The 15,678-nt window shown below is 42.9% G+C and overlaps 1 protein-coding gene across 2 annotated transcripts in view; it reads right to left on the reverse strand.

Moving 5' to 3' along the window:
• Positions 1 to 6,696, reverse strand: part of prkar2aa (protein kinase, cAMP-dependent, regulatory, type II, alpha A) — a 41,258-nt gene extending 34,562 nt beyond the window's left edge. For both annotated transcript variants that reach the window (XM_029664092.2, XM_065020629.1), the window contains exon 1: positions 6,359 to 6,696. In XM_029664092.2, the coding sequence (XP_029519952.1) occupies positions 6,359 to 6,605 (247 nt within the window). In that variant the 5' untranslated portion in view covers positions 6,606 to 6,696. The remainder of the gene's footprint in view (positions 1 to 6,358) is intronic.
• Between the last annotated feature and the right edge of the window lie 8,982 nt (positions 6,697 to 15,678).

The following is a 15,678-nucleotide window of genomic DNA, read 5'->3' on the forward strand; positions in this document are numbered from 1 at the left end:
TCAGATGGTCATGTACAGGTAGAGATATTGGTGTGCAAAAGAGCAGAAAGGTAAATAAATAAATAAAATAAAAAAACAGTATAAAAACAGTATGGGGATGAGGTAGGTGAAAATGGGTGGGCTATTTACCAATAGACTATGTACAGCTGCAGCGATCGGTTAGCTGCTCGGATAGCTGATGTTTGAAGTTGGTGAGGGAGATAAAAGTCTCCAACTTCAGCGATTTTTGCAGTTCATTCCAGTCACAGGCAGCAGAGTACTGGAACGAGAGGCGGCCAAATGAGGTGTTGGCTTTAGGGATGATCAGTGAGATACACCTGCTGGAGCGTGTGCTACGGATGGGTGTTGCCATCGTGACCAGTGAACTGAGATAAGGCGGAGCTTTACCTAGCATGGACTTGTAGATGACCTGGAGCCAGTGGGTCTGGCGACGAATATGTAGCGAGGGCCAGCCGACTAGAGCATACAAGTCGCAGTGGTGGGTGGTATAAGGTGCTTTGGTGACAAAACGGATGGCACTATGATAGACTGCATCCAGTTTGCTGAGTAGAGTGTTGGAAGCCATTTTGTAGATGACATCGCCGAAATCGAGGATCGGCTACTCTGCGTCTCACAAAGACACGGTGGTTGGAACCAAAAATCTCACATTAGGACTCATCAGACCAAAGGAAAGAATTCCACTGGTCTAATGTCCATTGCTCGGGTTTCTTGGCCCAAGCAAGTCTCTTCTTATTATTGGTGTCCTTTACTAGTGGTTTCTTTGCAGCAATTCGACCATGAAGGCCTGATTCACACAGACTTGAACTCCGTGAAGCATTTATTTGGGCTGCAATTTCTGAGGCTGGTAACTCTAATGAACTTATCCTCTGCAGCAGAGGTAACTCTGGGTGTTCCTTTCCCAGCGCTTGGCGGTTTTTGCGACTGCAATTTTCTGGATTGATTGACCTGCATGTCTTAAAGTAATGATGGACTGTCATTTCTCTTTGCTTATTTGAGCTGTTCTTGCCATAATATGGACAAATAAAGTACAAATAAAGAAACCCTTGAGTATGTGTGTCCAAACTTTTGACTGGTAGTGTAAATAATTGAGAAAAATGTGATTGTATTTTTCTTCCCTTTTTACATTACAGGTAAAAATGGAAATCGACAACTCTCTGACTCAGTCTTCATCGGTTTCATTCTTATAAGCATTTTCCTATCCTGGAGTCAGACCTTGTGGAAATCTGTGGTAGAGAAGATAAATGTATGACAATTTAGCATAGACACTACATTCCATCTAGTGATCATCATGATTTTTATAGTTTAGGCATATAGTTAGCTAGTTGTGGTGTTACCCAGCTAACAATAATAGTCCTTGCTAACACTAATAAATAAGTTAACTGCATTGAAAATGAACTAATGAACTAAGTGTATTGACACAAGTAGCTAGCTAGCAAGCTAGTGTTAAGATGCTGAGTGTGTCTCACGTAATAACCTTGGGTAATGGATACCCCGAGAACAAGGTTAAGGGAAGATCAGACCATCGAGCCCAGTTAACGTTAGCTAGCTAGAGAGTAGCAACTATAGCATATTTCACCACCTTTAGCTAGCTAGCCTTGGTTAGAAAACTAGCTAGCTGATAAAAAAAAGTTGAACACCCCCTTTGCGTGGAAAGTCTATTCTGTTTTAGGTAACACGCTAGCTAGACTAATGGGCAAGCCTGTGTCTCCCGTGTTGACGTTTTTTTTTATACCTACAACACTTTCTTTCGCTGCAATGTCTGGATTTTGTACACAGACTCTCTCGAACCCCATTCTTTGCACACTTGTTACATGTTAATGTCAACACATGGGCTTGTTTAAGGTAGTTCCCTCAAATTTTTGTTCAACACTGAGCAAATTTCAGGTCGGCTGAGCGCAAACTTGAATGTTGTGAAACTTTTGTGCAAATTCCTGTGTGCGTTTACAGTGAATTGAAGCTGTACCCACATTAAGTTACAGTTTCAGAAAGTGGTCAAGTAGGCTACTGTGGCTGCCAGAGTGGCCTGCCATAAGAGCGTCTGCTAAATGACTTAAATGTAAATGTAAATAAAAAACAATGGAGAAAATACATCCCATAACATTTTAACGTGGAAATAGACGTGTTATCATTCAGCCTACAGTAGCAGCCAATGTGTGCTTTTCAATGTAGGCCTACATTCCATGAGACTTTCGAAAGAAAAAAAAGTATGCAGAGCTTGACTGTAACCTGTTTATCCACTTGTCCGTCAGACAAGGAGTTGACTAAGGTTTGTTTTGTTTGATGCAAGAAACCACTTTACAAAAATAAAATTCATTATTATTCACATACCATTATTAGAGATAATCAGACAAACGATGCTAACATATGCCTATTGGCTACTTAGCTTATTCAAGCCCGTCTCAATACAAAACTGCTCCTTTAAGGGAAAAAAATAAAATAACTCTTTACCAGACTCACTTTTCAAAGATGTATTGTGCCCTTGTAAGAAACAATCCCTCACCCATTGCTGACTGAAAACGATCTAGGACTGGACTAATAACTCACTAATTAGCAAAGGATATGAACAAATGTGCACACGTGGCTACATGCAGCTCTGGCTTTGATATCAAAACAAGCACATCTACTCACGATCACTCATGCTGTAAACACAGTCAAGTTCAAAGTGAATGGCACAGATCCATTATAGCAACGGTCTATTTGCATAAAGTCCTGCAACTCTGATTGGTTATGCTGCACTGGTCTGCGTAGAGTACGGGCTGGGTCGTGCATGTTTACACAATAGAATCCTACTCCGATGTTCCGCCTAAAACAAAATCTCTTGTATAGTTTGTTTTGTTTCGGTATGTTGCATCGAAAGTGGCTAATATTGCGTTGACTTGATCACAATTCCCAAAGTAAAGGGAAACGTTGACAGTGTTAACCTGTTGATCCTACCCCCTACTTTTTCAAACATTCTGTTAAAAATCGCGCAACATTTCAGCGCCCTGCTACTCATGCCAGGAATATAGTATATGCATATGATTAGTATGTGTGGATAGAAAACACTCAGACGTTTCTAAAACTGGTTAAATCACGGCTGTGACTATAACAGAACGTGCGTTTCATCGAAAAGCGCAGGAAAATCTGATCACTGAAAATGGGAAAATATATCAATGCGCCACTTGAACGTATTGTTGAATAGAAACCACATTAAATGGGGCCGAGGTTGCAATACCTACAGCTTCCACACGATGTCAACAGTCTTGTCATTTGCCTGGGCTTTGTTTCTTGGTCAAACGAACAAGAGACAGCCCATTTCTTCCGGTCTCCGACCGGATATTTTGGTTGAGATTTACCCGGACATTATTTCAAGACGTACAGCTATAGAATATACATCGCCTCGTGATCAATTTGATCGATTATTAACGTTTACTAATACCTAAAGTTGCATTACAAAAGTATTTCGAAGTGTTTTGTGAAAGTTTATCGTCGACTTTTTTAATTTTAAAAAATGACGTTGCGTTATAAAACGCAGTTTTTTTCCTTGATCACACAGTCTTCATAGATCGATTTCTAGACTATATATGGACCGATTTAATCGAGAAAAAAAATACCCAATAGTGATGTTTATGGGACATCTAGGAGTGCCAACAAAGAAGATTGTCAAAGGTAATGAATGTTTTATATTTTATTTGTCCGTTTTGTGTAGCGCCGACTATGCTAATTATTTTGTTTACGTCCCCTGCGGGTCTTTTGGTGTGTTGCATGCTATCAGATAATAGCTTCTCATGCTTTCGCCGAAAAGCATTTTAAAAATCTGACTTGTTGGCTGGATTCACAACGAGTGTAGCTTTAATTCAGTACCCTGCATGTGTGATTTAATGAACGTTTGAGTTTTAACGAGTGCTATTAGCATTTAGCGTAGCGCATTTGCATTTCCAGATGTCTAGATGGGACGTCTGCGTGTCGGGGGGACGCAAGAGGTTAACTAAGGCGGAAAACACTTAGAACTTAGAAACGTAGAAAATTTAGTTCAGTTCAATCTTGTGCTTCTCTGTGCGGGTTGATATTTATTCTGCACCAAGGAATCTCATCCAAACGTGAGACTGTTCCTCAACAGTGAAACCCTTGCAATGTTACAGTGCATTCGGAAAGTATTCAGACCCCGTCCCGTTTTCCACATTTTATTACGTTACAGCCTTATTCTAAACTGGATTAAATAAAATTCTTCATCAATCTACACATAATGACAAAGCGAAAACAGGTTTAGAAAGACAAAACAGAACTACCTTATTTACATAAGTATTCAGACCCTTTGCTATGAGACTCGAAATTGAGCTCAGGTCCATCCTGTTTCCATTGATCATGCTAGAGATGTTTCTACAACTTGATTGGAGTTCTGTGGTAAATTCAATTGATTGGACATGATTTGGAAAGCCATACACCGGTCTATATAAGGTCCCACAGTTGACAGTGCATGTCAGAGCAAAAACCAAGCAATGAGGTCGAAGGAATTGTCGGTAGAGCTCCGAGACAGGATTGTGTCAAGGCACAGATCTGGGGAAGGGAACCAAAAAAATATTATCCAACATTGAAGATCCAAGAACACAGTGGCCTCCATCATTCTTAAATGGAAGAAGTTTGGAACCACCAAGACTCTTCCTAGAGCTGGCCGTCTGGCAAAACTGAGCAATCGGGGACGAAGGGCCTTGGTCAGGGAGGTGACCAAGAACCCGATGGTCACTGACAGAGCTCCTCTGTGGAGATGGGAGAACCTTCCAGAAGGACAACCATCCCTGCAGCACCCCACCAATCAGGCCTTTATGGTAGAGTGGCCAGACGGAAGCCAATCCTCAGTAAAAAAGGCACATAACAGCCCACTTGGAGTTTGCCAAAAGGCACCTAAAGAATCTCAGACCATGAGAAACAAGGCTCTCTGGTCTGACGAAAACAAGATGTAACTCTTTGGCCTGAATGACAAGCTTCACGTGTAGAGGAAACCTAGCACCATTATGCTATGGGGATGTTTTTCAGCAGCAGGGACTGGGAGACTAGTCAGTATTGAAGGAAAGATGAACGGAGCAAAGTACAGAGATCCTTGATGAAAACCTGCTCCAGAGCACTTGACTTCAGACTGGGCCGAAGGTTCACCTTCCAAAGGAAGGACAACAACTCTAAGAACACAGCCAAAGCAACACAGGAGTGGCTTCGGGACAAGCCTCTGAATGTCCTTGAGTGGCCCAGCCAGAGCCCGGACTTGAACCCGATATAACATCTCTGGAGACCTGAAAATAGCTGTGCAGCAACACTCCTCATCCATGCATGCATGTATGTATAGAACTACTCAACTCATCTCGGTTGACCAACAGCCTAACAATCAACCAGTCAACTAATTGGTGTCATCCCTAAAACCATTATTCAACCAAGCTTTATAGGCATACAATTTGGCAAGCACGAATGACTCCCACATTCTTAACCATAACTTGAATGTGTCAATTTTAATTGATGGTTTTTTAATTCACCCATTATCAAATGCACAGTCAAATGATTCAACAATTTAAAGTATTTTTAAAAATGTTATCGTTTCTGAACCCGTTTTGCCACCAAGACTCCAGAGCCCTTTATTGCACAGATGTGTCTGCGAGGTGGTAGGTTATCAATTGGCTAACAATTATCACGTGGTTTGTGCAGGCAGAAATATTGTGAGTTGGGATGCTATAGGACACTTGAACACTTTGTAACAAGCATGGTAACATGCTTTGTTACACCACTATAATTAGACTGCAATTACAGTGTAGTTATGAATTATTAAAATACTTGTTACAGTGTAATTACTTATGTAATAAGGACCCCTTAAAATGAAGTGTTAGTATAATAATAATAGATTTAATTGTCATTTTTGGCTATTTACTTTGAATTAGTTATACTATGTTGATATTGATTACTGCGCTGTTGGGTAGAGCTTGCAATGTAAGCATTTCACTGTACTTGTGCTTGTGACAATACAACAAACATGGCATCTTATGTCCGGCCAGGGCTGGCAGACATTAGCTGGCTGCATCTTTTTTTCTGTAAATATGTTTTTCATGGCATGGGTGTGGGGTGCATGCACTTATGTCATCATTGAAGACAATTAACCAACCAAATAAGATCCGCAGTGGGATCTAATATAACATGTGCAGCCTATAGGATGTCACTGACAGTTGCAGTCATAAGACTAACTAGTTTTAACTAAGGTTCTCCAACTACAGTCCTGAAGTGCAGACTTTTAGTCCATCTGTACTCATCTCTATCACATCTGTTTCAAATGACCAACTAAGCATGATCGTATTCAGTCTGGGGCATATTAGGTGGAAGGCCTTATCAGGCAGTAACTTACGCTCGAAATCAGACTCGTCGGACCCGTCTTCGTCTCCATTCGACTCGGTTTGCATCGGCTCCCCATCAAACATCACTCCTTTCCCGAGCTTGACAGCAGCACCCGCCCCATCTTGGCTTCTGGTGTCTCGCAAGCGCGTGAAATATTGCACGGCGAATTCCACCAGGTCCGGTGGCCTCTGTCGAAGCACCTCCACCGTGTAGCCTTGCAGCAATTCCGTCAATCCCACCGGTATCTCGATACTCATGACTGTGTTTAGATGGCGCTACCTAACTACAAATATGTTCAGGTATACTGTGTTTTTCTTACAAAAATATAAATGTAGCTAGCTACGAATTCTATCAGTCCATGTGTAGCACGCTTAGTTAGCTACTGCTACTGTGAGATAGCTGACACTGGTAATAGCGTCAGAGAAACTGGGTTAGCTTGCTGACATTGATGAGCAGTTCACCGGAGAGGTTGCTTAGTTTAGCCAGCTAACAAAATGTCCAAGCAAATAGTGACACTTCTTTTTGTCGAAGGGAGGTCGGTCTTGTGTAAAGAATGAAATATGACCAGTGACGTTAGCGTTAGTTTATGATATCTGACTGAGCTGTCAAGTTGGGTAAGTTAGCGTGAGCTAGATAGCTCGCTCGCAAGATGCTTTTATGACAGCTGACCCGTAAACGTTAGCACAAATGATAACGACCGTTAGCTGGTTCCCTCGCTGGCCTCCCTGTTCTCTTTATTTCGCCTCCTCTTTTTCGCCCGTCTCCTTGCCAGGGTAGCGGCTCAACCCCTCCGGCTAATGGTATAACGGATCAATATCAACAGCACGGAATAATTGACCTAGCTATATAGCTAACTAATTATATCCAATCTGAGTTAAACTAGCTAGCTGATTAGCGAACAGACGACGTAGCTACTTACTACTGTTACACCAGCTAGCAAACTATCCAGCTAATTTAGCATATAATTAATGATACTTTGGAGGGTGGGACTTGTGAATGTAAGTTAACTTTAGCTAGCCAGGTTAGCTAACAGGTTTGTTCCGATTAAAGAAACTAACTAGAACATATAATTAAATAGCCGAGGGCTGACTTAGTATTATACGCATAAGTAACGGCGGTTATAGCTAATAGATCACGTTACTTTAGTTAGCTACCGGTAACTAAACTAGCCAACAAGCTGGCTAGCTAGAAGCGTCTGATGTTACGATTGCATACAGTTCAGACAATCCGAAACCGGTGTATCCTAAACTCCTGTAAACAAGGAACGTCAGGGACAACCTAGACGTTACCTTGAATCCAAATTACCCAGTGTTTCAAAAAAATGTGTGGTATGTTGGTATCGTCATTTGTGATATTCGGTAAATCCGTTTCTGCCTACAGTTGAGGCTCTTCTTTTTCTTTTTTTTTCTTGCTCCACCACACGAGCGTTATTTTCGGGGGCGTGGTCACTCTACAGGGATGAACGTAAGACACGGTTGATTGACCAATCCCCTCGAAGACTCATGACGCGCAAGGATTTATCGCGTTCATTTAAGGCCGATGGGGCGTGCACAGAGGAGGACGATGAAGGAGGGGGCGAAAGACGCTGACCAGTGACGTCTGTCTGAATGGGCGCGTTCGATATTGCAGCCGGCTTTAAAGGCGAGTAAAGATTCACTAATCGACAAATCACCGTGCATCAGAAATAACTACTCAGTATTGTTTGTAGATCACGCAGTCCGTCAACATTTACCCATGAAATATCATGGTTTTGATGCTCTCGAACACGGCCTTAGAGTGGCGCACCAAGCATATCAAAGGGAAGGGATTGGGAACACAATTGTATTATAATCGATCTATATTTGTTCAATGCATTTCAATAACAATACACAGTGTATTTGTTTTTCTTTCAAGATAACAGTATTTGTATTACCTGTAGTTGGCCCTGTCTGTTTTATTGGGGTCCAACAGGTAGGCCCTGTTTATTTAGGCCCTATATATTTTGACCATATTTGGCCTATATGGGCCAAATCAAACAGACCCTAGTTGTGGCCTTTCTTACAACTGTGTTAAGAATCTCCCCACATAATCACCGGAGCCACTTCACGCATGGCTTTCCCACATGTTTGCAACATGTTGTATGGCAAATATAATGCAGCCTATTCCTAGTCTCCCTTACCTCAGAGGCATAGGTAAAGCCGTTGCCATGATCACATTGGAACTGGCTGACTTCAAGTCCTCAGATTAACCGACCACTTGTAGGAGAGTCTTGCCTTGAGTCTCCCTCTGGTGGATAAAGTAGTACAATAGCCAAAGAGTATATAGTTATGCTACAACAACAGTGTCGTTCTGAACAATATTTCCCAGGCCCTGTAAAATGAGCTACATAATACTAGTGGTTAATCTCTATGGTTATACAGTGATTAATTCCCTGGGGAGGTTAATCTTTTGGCACAGGCTCTGTTTTTTTTACTGGGTAAAAATGATGCAGCACTGAGAATGATTGACAGTGACAGATGGGGATCCAGATGTTTTGGACCTCTCCAATTGGCTCACAGCGCTCCTTGTTATTTATTTATTTTTTCGAAACAAGGCTTTCGTGTTTTTCGTTACGGTAATGTGGGTCCCAGCAGTCTGTGTATATGGTGTGACAGTAAGGCCTGGCTATTCATGACTGTTTGTTTGTTGATTGCAAGAGAACCAAACAGTTGAATAAGATGGACACAGCCAGACTTACTAATGCTGTGTTTACATTTACATTTAAGTCATTTAGCAGACGCTCTTATCCAGAGCGACTTACAAATTGGTGCGTTCACCTTAAGACATCCAGTGGAACAGCCACTTTACAATAGTGCATCTAAATCTTTTAAGGGGGGTGAGAAGGATTACTTTATCCTATCCTAGGTATTCCTGAAAGAGGTGGGGTTTCAGGTGTCTCCGGAAGGTGGTGATTGACTCCGCTGTCCTGGCGTCGTGAGGGAGTTTGTTCCACCATTGGGGGGCCAGAGCAGCGAACAGTTTTGACTGGGCTGCGCGGGAACTGTACTTCCTCAGTGGTAGGGAGGCGAGCAGGCCAGAGGTGGATGAACGCAGTGCCCTTGTTTGGGTGTAGGGCCTGATCAGAGCCTGGAGGTACTGAGGTGCCGTTCCCCTCACAGCTCCGTAGGCAAGCACCATGGTCTTGTAGCGGATGCGAGCTTCAACTGGAAGCCAGTGGAGAGAGCGGAGGAGCGGGGTGACGTGAGAGAACTTGGGAAGGTTGAACACCAGACGGGCTGCGGCGTTCTGGATGAGTTGTAGGGGTTTAATGGCACAGGCAGGGAGCCCAGCCAACAGCGAGTTGCAGTAATCCAGACGGGAGATGACAAGTGCCTGGATTAGGACCTGCGCTGCTTCCTGTGTGAGGCAGGGTCGTACTCTGCGGATGTTGTAGAGCATGAACCTACAAGAACGGGCCACCGCCTTGATGTTAGTTGAGAACGACAGGGTGTTGTCCAGGATCACGCCAAGGTTCTTTGCGCTCTGGGAGGAGGACACAATGGAGTTGTCAACCGTGATGGCGAGATCATGGAACGGGCAGTCCTTCCCCGGGAGGAAGAGCAGCTCCGTCTTGCCGAGGTTCAGCTTGAGGTGGTGATCCGTCATCCACACTGATATGTCTGCCAGACATGCAGAGATGCGATTCGCCACCTGGTCATCAGAAGGGGGAAACTGTGTTCATCATCACAGACATCCATTCTGCATTTACCATTCTATTGTGCTCCCAATATGGCATCAGTGGTGTCAAACCCCATATCATGAAATGACTGGACAATTCACAAAATTGCTTTATGGAACACTACAATTCTGTACTTTGATATGGCGTGTTACAATATGATAGATTTTTTTTTTTAAATGTATAATAAGTATTTGTTTAATGTTTTAAATGTTTATCTATGTGAGTTGTTTACAGAAGAGCACTTGTGTCGAGATCACAACTTATATATCGCATGATCCCAACATAAAAAAAGTGTTGTTTTTTATATCACGAGATCATGTCTTCATTTGTGTTTGGAGCTCATTATCAGTTCATAAATTAGAATTTTTAGCAAGCTAATTGTCCGTTACCTTGATCTAAGAGCTCTTGGGGAATCTAAGCCCTTGTAGGGCATTTAAGCCCTGAACATGCCTGACAGGCAACACAGTCTCCCAGTATGCCACCCCCAAGACCACAGCCAATCGCATGCAAGCAACAACGCAGCTACAGTGCCTTCAGAAAGTATTCATACCCCACCCATCGACACACAATACCCCATAATGACAAAGTGTAAACATGTTTTTAGAAATGTTTGCAAATTGATTGAAAATGAAATACAGAAATATGTCATTTACATAACAAAGGGGTTGAAGACTCAAGACATTTCTGCTTCATATTTTAATTTGTAAACATTTCCAAAAACACAATTCCACTTTGACATTATGGGGTATTGTGTGTAGGCCAGTGACAAACACATCTAATAATATTTACATAGTGGGTGAGCTTATCAGATTCAATTTCAGCCTCGGAGCTTGATCAAATTCAATAGCAGTCTCAGAAGCTGATAAAATCAGGATTCTACCTTGTAGGCTGTTTCATAGGTAAAGCTCCTTGCAGGCAGATTAGCAGTCAGTGCATTATGTATATGATCAAGACTGGTGCGCTCTATTCCTGGCAGGCTGACCTGATTCAATAGTAGCCACAGAGGCTGTTAAATCAGGATGCTGCCTAGTAGGCTTCCTGCAAGGAGCTTTACCTATGAAGCAGCATCCTGGCATCAGCCTCTGAGGCTGCTATTGAATCTGGCCAGCCTGCCAGAAATGGAGCTCAACCACCGGATCAGATATGCATCTGCCTATAAAGCACTTTGACAGCTAATCTGCCTGCAAGGAGCCTTACCTATAACAGAGCCTCCAAGCCAGCATCCTGATTTATCAGCCTTTGAGGCTGAAATTGAATCTGATCAGCCTGTCAGGAATGGAGCTCACCCACTGTAAATTTAAATATTATCCACAAAGCATGAAGTGTCCCTTTTAATTATACACATATCACTTATGCAAGTTAACAACCAGCATAGATAACAAGCTAGCTATCTATCTATCTAACAAGACTACGTATCTAACTAGCTGGCTCACAAGACAAAATTAGCTGTGTTGTTCCTTACATGCGATTGGCTGTGGTCTTGGGGGCGGCACGCAGTCTGGGAGACGGGGATGCCTGTCAGGCATCGTTCACGGCTTAAATGCCCCGCATTGTGTTACATGTTTGTTTTTTATGTATGTATGTAAATTGTAAAGTATTTTGTCTGTAACTTATTTGTTATGTGTCGGACCCCAGTAAGACTAGCTGTCGCCATTGGCGTTGGCTAATGGGGATCCTAATAAATTGTAAAAAATGGTGATCTACGCAGCCACAGGGCTCCTTGATGAAGTGATTATCATGGGTCTGAATAAATGAACGGCTAATGCGTAGTACTTTTGATTATCTTGTGATCTCGACTAAACAACTTTTGTTATGTCGTGATCATGAGTTAGTAAGTTGTGATCTTGACATAATGAGGGAACCATTTATTTGTATTCATATGTCCTCTCTGCACTTCCGTAGTTGTGTCTGTTGAGTTAGAATCAGAAATGCCAGACAAAGCCCTTTACATGGCTGGGAGAAATGTGGCATTATATCGCCATCTATTGGCCAATGTGTAATGTTATTGTGTAATGTGTCATTTACTATAATAACCTACTTGCTGATTGATGCCTGGGCGATCCTCGATGAGAATCTCATAATTTCCCAGCTATCAAACAGACAAGCATCTGATAATGACCTGATAATGATCACAAGTCAACAGTTTAGAAAAGAAAACGAGACAAGGAAATAGCTCAAGTCAGCTCAACAGTCAAGGTTTATTTATAACATTGTTTGAATAGGTTTTTAGCTAGTTTAATAAGTTGCTTGTTTCACAGTGGTCACACGTCATTTCAATATATAACATAGAACATATACAGCAGTTAGTGTTCAACAGTTTTTTCAGTTTGAGGAATACAAATGACAGATCCTTAATCATTGCTCCACCATCTTTTCATCAGTCTCTCATCAACATCTTGCATGTAACCAAAACCATCATAGCCCCAGACCAAATCAAATCAAATCAAATTTTATTTGTCACATACACATGGTTAGCAGATGTTAATGCGAGTGTAGCGAAATGCTTGTGCTTCTAGTTCCGACAATGCAGTGATAACCAACAAGTAATCTAACTAATAATTCCAAAACTACTGTCTTATACACAGTGTAAGGGGATAAGGAATATGTACATAAGGATATATGAATGAGTGATGGTACAGAGCAGCATACAGTAGATGGTATCGAGTACAGTATATACATATGAGATGAGTATGTAGACAAAGTAAACAAAGTGGCATAGTTAAAGTGGCTAGTGACATAAGAATGCAGTCGATGATCTAGAGTACAGTATATACATATGCATATGAGATGAATAATGTAGGGTAAGTAACATTATATAAGGTAGCATTGTTTAAAGTGGCTAGTGATATATTTACATCATTTCCCATTATTAAAGTGGCTGGAGTTGGGTCAGTGTCAATGACAGTGTGTTGGCAGCAGCCACTCAATGTTAGTGGTGGCTGTTTAACAGTCTGATGGCCTTGAGATAGAAGCTGTTTTTCAGTCTCTCGGTCCCAGCTTTGATGCACCTGTACTGACCTCGCCTTCTGGATGATAGCGGGGTGAACAGGCAGTGGTTCGGGTGGTTGATGTCCTTGATGATCTTTATGGCCTTCCTGTAACATCGGGTGGTGTAGGTGTCCTGGAGGGCAGGTAGTTTGCCCCGGTGATGCGTTGTGCAGACCTCACTACCCTCTGTAGAGCCTTACGGTTGAGGGCGGAGCAGTTGCCGTACCAGGCGGTGATACAGCCCGCCAGGATGCTCTCGATTGTGCATCTGTAGAAGTTTGTGAGTGCTTTTGGTGACAAGCCGAATTTCTTCAGCCTCCTGAGGTTGAAGAGGCGCTGCTGCGCCTTCTTCACGACGCTGTCAGTGTGAGTGGACCAATTCAGTTTGTCTGTGATGTGTATGCCGAGGAACTTAAAACTTGCTACCCTCTCCACTACTGATCCATCGATGTGGATAGGGGTGTTCCCTCTGCTGTTTCCTGAAGTCCACAATCATCTCCTTAGTTTTGTTGACGTTGAGTGTGAGGTTATTTTCCTGACACCACACTCCGAGGGCCCTCACCTCCTCCCTGTAGGCCGTCTCGTCGTTGTTGGTAATCAAGCCTACCACTGTTGTGTCGTCCGCAAACTTGATGATTGAGTTGGAGGCGTGCATGGCCACGCAGTCGTGGGTGAACAGGGAGTACAGGAGAGGGCTCAGGACGCACCCTTGTGGGGCCCCCGTGTTGAGGATCAGCGGGGAGGAGATGTTGTTACCTACCCTCACCACCTGGGGGCGGCCCGTCAGGAAGTCCAGAACCCAGTTGCACAGGGCGGGGTCGAGACCCAGGGTCTCGAGCTTGATGACGAGCTTGGAGGGTACTATGGTGTTGAATGCCGAGCTGTAGTCGATGAACAGCATTCTCACATAGGTATTCCTCTTGTCCAGGTGGGTTAGGGCAGTGTGCAGTGTGGTTGAGATTGCATCGTCTGTGGACCTATTTGGGCGGTAAGCAAATTGGAGTGGGTCTAGGGTATCAGGTAGGGTGGAGGTGATATGGTCCTTGACTAGTCTCTCAAAGCACTTCATGATGACGGAAGTGAGTGCTACGGGCGGTAGTCGTTTAGCTCAGTTACCTTAGCTTTCTTGGGAACAGGAACAATGGTGGCCCTCTTGAAGCATGTGGGAACAGCAGACTGGTATAGGGATTGATTGAATATGTCCGTAAACACACCGGCCAGCTGGTCTGCGCATGCTCTGAGGGCGCGGCTGGGGATGCCGTCTGGGCCTGCAGCCTTGCGAGGGTTAACACGTTTAAATGTCTTACTCACCTCGGCTGCAGTGAAGGAGAGACCGCATGTTTTCGTTGCAGGCCGTGTCAGTGGCAATGTATTGTCCTCAAAGCGGGCAAAAAAGTTATTTAGTCTGCCTGGGAGCAAGACATCCTGGTCCGTGACTGGGCTGGGTTTCTTCTTGTAGTCCGTGATTGACTGTAGACCCTGCCACATGCCTCTTGTGTCTGAGCCATTGAATTGAGATTCCACTTTGTCTCTGTACTGACGCTTAGCTTGTTTAATAGCCTTGCGGAGGGAATAGCTGCATTGTTTATATTCGGACATATTACCAGACACCTTGCCCTGATTAAAAGCAGTGGTTCGCGCTTTCAGTTTCACGCGAATGCTGCCATCAATCCACGGTTTCTGGTTTGGGAATGTTTTTATCGTTGCTATGGGAACGACATCTTCGACGCACGTTCTAATGAACTCGCACACCGAATCAGCGTAGGTTTGACCTAGGTCAAATACATGCTGTATGTCCAATACTGTATTTGAAGTGCACTCAATTAACTTGGCGTTTGCACTTTTGGGACTATTTCATTGGTTCCATTGTAGGCAAGCCAAATCAAGTGCAGCTAATCTAGTTGAAACTATTTATCTATTTGACCTAGTAGGTCTGCAGAGAACACCTACTGTATGAGGTGATTCAAAAATAACTTTTGATTGGCTCCAGGCCCTGTCTAGACTGACTGCTGCGTGGCTTGGCTGATTCTAGTGGGTCACATGAGAATGTAGCTTAAGCCCTTCAGCAATGTTCAGTCAGTCTTTAAGTGACCAAGGAGTAGAAGTTATTTTCACATAGGTCATAGGAATAAGGCACAACGCAACACGAATCACACACCAAAATAAACTACACTTTTAATAGAAATGTGGTTTGTTCAAGTAGATTCTTGGTCAAATCAAATTGTATTGGTAACATACATGGTTAGCAGATGTTATTGCGAGTGTTGCGAAATGCTTGTGCTTCTAGTTCCGACAGTGCAGTAATATCTAACAGTAATCGAACAATTCCACAACAACTACCTAATACACATAAATCTAAGTAAAGGAATGATAATATATACATATACAGTGGGGCAAAAAAGTATTTAGTCAGCCACCAATTGTGCAAGTTCTCCCACTTAAAAAGATGAGAGGCCTGTAATTTGTCATAGGTACACTTCAACTATGACAGACAAAATGAGAAAAAAAATCCAGAAAATCACATTGTAGGATTTTTAATGAATTTATTTGCAAATTATGGTGGAAAATAAGTATTTGGTCACCTACAAACAAGCAAGATTTCTGTCTCTCACAGACCTGTAACTTCTTCTTTAAGAGGCTCCTCT

This window comes from Oncorhynchus nerka, linkage group LG7 (assembly GCF_034236695.1).
Source record: "Oncorhynchus nerka isolate Pitt River linkage group LG7, Oner_Uvic_2.0, whole genome shotgun sequence".
NCBI classification, from domain to species: Eukaryota; Metazoa; Chordata; class Actinopteri; order Salmoniformes; family Salmonidae; genus Oncorhynchus; species Oncorhynchus nerka.